The sequence below is a fragment of the Pseudonaja textilis genome, chromosome 3 (genome assembly GCF_049901715.1).
Source record: "Pseudonaja textilis isolate UNSWEBS1 chromosome 3, rPseTex1.2, whole genome shotgun sequence".
NCBI lineage: Eukaryota > Metazoa > Chordata > Lepidosauria > Squamata > Elapidae > Pseudonaja > Pseudonaja textilis.
The window spans coordinates 6,103,288-6,109,287 of NC_141992.1; the positions used below are offsets into that span (position 1 = coordinate 6,103,288).

General features: G+C 44.8%; 1 protein-coding gene across 2 annotated transcripts in view; it reads right to left on the reverse strand.

The window, feature by feature from the left end:
- The window catches only part of UCKL1 (uridine-cytidine kinase 1 like 1), a 64,251-nt gene extending 61,660 nt beyond the window's left edge, over positions 1–2,591 (reverse strand). For both annotated transcript variants that reach the window (XM_026697346.2, XM_026697347.2), the window contains exon 1: positions 2,451–2,591. In XM_026697346.2, coding sequence (XP_026553131.2) covers positions 2,451–2,527 — 77 coding nt within the window. In that variant the 5' untranslated portion in view covers positions 2,528–2,591. The remainder of the gene's footprint in view (positions 1–2,450) is intronic.
- Positions 2,592–6,000: the final 3,409 nt, after the last annotated feature.

The following is a 6,000-nucleotide window of genomic DNA, read 5'->3' on the forward strand; positions in this document are numbered from 1 at the left end:
ACCACAATGGAGCCCCAAATTTCTGTGGCTAAACAAGGCAGTTGTTAACTTGAGTTATGCCCCATTTTATGACTTTTTTTTTGCCACAGTTGTTATAACAAAAATCACTGCAGATTCAAGTGAATGATGTAGGCATTAAGTGAATCTGGATGCCCGCTTTGACTTTTGCTTTTTTTCAGGGCCATTGTAACTTTGAATGGTCACTAAACGAATGGTTGTAAATCGAGGATTACCCATAAGCTAATCTAATAACTAAATCCAATAAAGAATTTGAATGAATGAATGAATGAATGGAATGAATGGAATGAATGAATGAATGAATGAATGGGCTGCAAGGACTGTGTGACAACTGGTCAGGTCACTTTTTTCAGTGTCATTTTCATTTCAAACGGTCATTAACACATGTTGGTTGTAAATTGAGAACTACCTTTAAATTAATCTAATAAATAAATCTAATAAAGACATTGATTGACTGACTGATTGATTGGACGAATGAATGAATGAATGGGCACGCAACAGGAATATCACAACAGGAATATCACGAACAACAACTCCACACCTCCTCAGCCCCCACTGGACTTTTGTACCCCAAAATGCCTAACTTCACAGACCCCTTCTCTCCCCCAGACAACATGCTAAACTCTGTGCATTAACTATCTTAATCCTAGATTGTCTCACACCAATTTGCCGTTAAAGAAAAGCCACGCCCGCTGCATCAGCCGCCAAACCACAATTTCACTGTCCCCCCCTGCATCAAAGGCTTCTAGAAGGGGTGAGGGATTAAAAAGGAGAGGAGGCACAGAAAACCCCAGAAAAGAACAAAATACCAGAGTTGGAAGGGACCTTGGAGGTCTTCTAGTCCAACCCCCACCCTGCCCAGGCAGCAGACTCCTCTACCATTCTTGGCAAATGGTATTCCTACTCAGGTGACCCCGAGGACACACATCAACCGCCAGGTGGCCTCAACGCCTCTCTGAAAAGGATGCAAATGACCAGCTGTCTGCAAGGAGCATAAAACCTTCTGTTCCCCACCACTTAGCCAGAGCTGAAGAAGCTTCTTGGATGAGGAGCGAAACCTCTTCAAAGAAAAACAACAACACCAACCAGAAAGTCCAGTTGCCTCTTATAAAGCCCCTTTGAGACCACTACGATCTGGATGCCTGAGCATCTCCCTTACAGACATTCTTGACCACAGTTGTCTCATTCCTCTCCCAAACCTCCCAGGGATGGAGCCAAGTAGCACCCACCACCTCTGGTGGCCAGCCTTCCTTGCTGGTTCAAATGGTTCACATAGGTCTCCTTGCTTTGGGTCAAAGGTCTTCAAACTGGGCACGTTGAAGACTTGCGGACTTCAACTCCCAGAATTCCTGAGCCAACATTGACTGGAGGAGGAATTCTGGGAGTTTGAAGTCCACAAGTCTTAAACTTGCCCAGTTTGAAGACCCCTGGAACAGAGAGAGAAAGAGAGATAGAATAGATAAAGAGAGATAAATAGAATAGAGAGAGAGAGAATAGAGAGAGAGAGAGAATAGAGAGAATAGAGAGGTAGAATAAAGAGAGATAGAATAGGATGGATGGATGGATGGATGGATAGATAGAGATAGATAGATAGATAGATAGACAGACAGACAGACAGACAGACAGACAGAATAGATAGAGAGGTCGAATAGATAGAAAGGATGGGATGGGATGGGATGGATGGATGGATGGATGGATGGATGGATAGATGGATAGAAGAGAGAGAAGAATAGATGAAAAAGAGATAGATAGGATAGGATAGACAGGAGAGGTAGAATAGGATGGACAGACAGAGATATAGATAGATAGGATAGGACAGATAGACAGGATGGATGGATGGATAGATAGATAGAATAGAGCAAGGGTCTTCAAACTTAGCAAGTTTAAGACTTGTGGACTTCAACTCCCAGAATTCCTGAGCTAACATGACCAGAGGAGGAATTCTGGAGGTTGAAGTCCACAAGTCTTCAAGCTGCCAAGTTTGAAGACCTCCCACGCTTTAGGTTTGCTTTTTTAAAATTAAAAAAAAGGTTCCCTCCCTCTCTCTCTCTCTCTCTCTCCTCGATCAGTTTCCCCCATCCCAACCCGCCTTCTTTCCCACCCCCCACACCCCACACCCCTTGAGGCAGAGCCTCCCACTCCAGGAGCAGTCTACCTGCAAACCTTGCCTTAGGAAAGGCTACATATTTTTTTTTTTTTTTTAAAGAGAAATCTAACTAAGCCGGAATTGGTGCCCAAAAGGCGCCCCCGGGAGGAAGCCAAAGCAAAGCAACAGGCGTCCCCAAGTCGAAGCGCGGCGCCCGTCCGATCTCGCACCCAGACCCCCGAAGAGGAAGCCCGTCCTCCCAGCTTTGGGCCCCAGGTCCCGCCGCACCCGCACTCCCCCCAACACCTCCCACACACACACCCTCCAGCCCGGCGAGGCCTCTGACCTGCCGTCGCCTCTGCCCGCCCCGTCGGTCCCTCCTTGCTCGGCGGCGGCGGCGGCGGCGAGAGCAGCTGCAGCCATAGTCGCTCCTCCGATCAGCTGTTGAGAGCCAAGGCAGGGCGAGGGGGAGGCGGGGTTTTGGCGTTCCGCCGCCCGCGGCTTTCTGGGAGTTGCAGTTCCCCCGCGCTGAGGAAAGCCCTTCTGGCCGAGGCGGAAAGGCGCCTCGATGGACTACGCGGCCCAGGGAGCTTCGCGGCCTCGGGCCTGACGGGAGTTGTAGTCTTGGAGCCCGGCTGGGGAAGGCGGATCGGCGCCAAAGGAAAGGAAAGCGAAAGGAGGGCGGGGTGTGGGGGGGGGAAGTTGCCGTTTAACGACGGCGCCTCGCTTTGGCGGGAGTGGGACGGCCCCAGAAAGCAAATCCCACATAGTCCTCGATTTACAACAGCTTGTTTAGTGACCATTCAAGATTCCAGGCATATTATGTGGAATTTCCCCAGCGTTTATCTTACAGTCTTAACACTTTCCCTTAGGAATATCCATTTTTGACCCTTGCCCTTAAATATCCTCGTCCTCGACTTGCGACAGTTCATTTAGTGACCGTTCAAAGATGCAACGGCACCAAAACAAGTGACTTATGGCCATTTCTTACAGGGACGAACTTTGCAGCATCGCCATCATCAGGGGATCAACATTTGGACGCTTTTGGGCAACCGACTCGTATTTATGACAGTTGCAATGTCCGGGGGTGTGTGTCAAATGATCCCCTTTTGCAACCTTCTGACAAGCAAAGGCAATGAGGGAGCCAGGTTCACTTAACAACTGTGTAACTTAACAACTGCAGTGATTCACTTAACGGTGGCAAGAAAGGTCATTGAAATGGGGCCAAACTCCCTTAACAACTGTCTTAATTAACAACATAAATGTTGGGCTCCACTGTGCTCATAAGTCGAGGACTACCCGTCAGGGAGAAAATGTTGAAAGAACAGAGAATAAATCAGCCAAAGGGGCGAAATTTTGCAATTTACCCGCTTGTGTGTTTTTCAGGGGTTCTGGCTTAGGGAATATTTCTTTCCAGCTAAAATGGAGATCTTGCAAATTCGCAAAGTTTTGGCTTCTTTGCTTTCGCGGGTTTCTGTTGGACTTGATGGGGGAAATAGGGATGTACCGCAATTGTGGCGCGCTCTCCTTGGATGGTAGACCACCAGGAAATTGAAATGCATTTGAATATTAGTAACTCGGGTTGGTGGTTAGGTTGTTGGTTTGAGCTCCAAGCTTGGCAATTTGGTTGCAAACGTTTCGTCACCATTCGAGGAAACATTGTCAGTGCATTTTGAGTTGTGCTCATCTGTCAGAACAAAGCTCTGGAAAAGGTATAAAAAGGTATTTAAAGACCTGTGATCTGACAGACGAGCAAAACTCCAAATGCACAGACAATGTCTCCTCACATGGTGACGAAATGTTTGCAATCAAATTGGCCAAGCTCAGAGCTCAAACCAACAGCCTCACTACTAGGAAATCCCAGGGATGTTGGCTAAATTGGCACATTGGGGGCAGCCCCGGGCAGGGCAGGGGGGCGCAGGAGGGGAAACCACCCCAGAAGAAGGGAGTGACAAACTATCTGGATAGAAAGTTTCATCTCACAAAGCTTTTTCCTTTTAAAACGGTCATTCTCACTTAGTTTTAATTATTGGGGTCAGAAAGAGATAGAAAAGAAAGAAAAAAGAAAGAAAGAAAGAAAGAAAGAAAGAAAAGAAAGAAAGAAGGAAGGAAGGAAGAAAGGAAGGAAGGAAGAAAGGAAGAAAGAAAGAAAGGAAAGAAAGAAAGAAAGAAAGAAAGAAAGAAAGAAAGAAAGAAAGAAAGAAAGAAGAGAAAGAAAGAAAGAAGAGAAAGAGAAAGAAAGAGAGAGAGAGAGAGAGAGAGAGAGAGAGAGAGAGAGAGAGAGAAAGGAAGGAAGGAAGGAAGGAAGGAAGGAAGGAAGGAAGGAAGGAAGGAAGGAAGGAAGAAAGGGGATTCTCAACAGGATTTAATTAATTTTATTTATTTATATTCTTTTATAGTTTTTTATAAATAACTCAAAGCACAGAACATGTGCTTCTTCCTCCTAGTTTCCCCACAATAACCCAATGAGGTTGGTTAGGCTGAGAGAGATAGAGACTGGCCCAAAGTCACTCAGCTGGCTTTCATGCCTAAGGTGGAACTAGAATTCACCGTCCCCTGGTGATTGGCCCAAATTGACCCAGCTGTTCTCCATGGCTAGGGCAGGATTAGAACTCACTGTCTCCTGGTGGTTGACCCAAAGTCTCCCAGCCAGTTTTCATGCCTAGGGCAAGACTAGAACTCACCGTCTCCTAGTGATTGGCCCAAAGTCTCCCAGCCAGTTTTCATGCCTAGGGCAAGACTAGAACTCACCGTCTCCTGTTGATTGGCCCAAAGTCTCCCAGCTGGTTTTCATGCCTAGGGCAGGACTAGAACTTACCGTCTCCCAGCCAGTTTTCATGCCTAGGGCAAGACTAGAACTCACTGTCTCCTGGTGATTGGCCCAAAGTCTCCCAGCAGGCTTTCATGCCTAAGGCAGGACTCGAACTCACAGTGCTGTTGATTCTCTGTATCCCTGCTTCATTGGATCCTTTCACTCTCCCTCACAGAATTTAAGGTGCTAGTAAGCCCCCCCGCTTTTTTTTAAAAAAACAGTGTTATTAATTTTAACAACAAACAAAAACACATAAAACATAGAAACATCATCCTTTCTTTCATGAGTTTACAGACAGTGTGTCGGTTGGTTTACCATTTTTTGTGCATCCATTTCATAGTCTCCATTGTAGTTATACTACAAAATAGCTCATATTATCAATCAACAATTATATAACCTAATATCATTATTAAACAATCATTTGACTATAATTTTGTTAGTTCATACTTTAACGAGATAACTATAGTTTACTTAATTTATTTTATAGCAAATCATAAAGTCCTATCAAGTCTATCTTAATAGAATTTTATAAAGATAGTATCAAATAAAAAAAAGAAGTATGTATTCATTGTTCCCTAAGGTTCTAAATATTCTATTATTATATTTTATTATCTAGCCATTGATAGAAAAGGTCCCAAACTTCATAGAATTGTTTATCTTCTTGTTCTCCGATTTCAAATGTCAATCTACTCATTTCAGCACATTCCAATATTTTCTTAATAATTTCTTCCTGTGATGGTATTTTCTCACTCTTCCAATTTTTAGCAAATACAATCCTAGCCGCTGTTAATACATTTACAATCAAATATTTCAAATTTTTATTGTATGTATCAGGTAAAGGTGCTAGTAAGCCCCCTGGCTGCTGCTTCTACTTTTTATTTAAGGCAAACCAGAGACATTAATCTCTCTGTACCTGTGTGACTACAGCCTGTTGCGATTCAAAGCTGAGCTAATGAAGCCTGGGAATTAAAATTCCTAGCAAAGAGATTTCCCCATCTTGATTGCAGGAAACAAGAAAGATCTCTCTCTCTCTCACACACACACACGCCCCGCTGCCAGTTTCCAAACTGGGCACCCCTGGCAC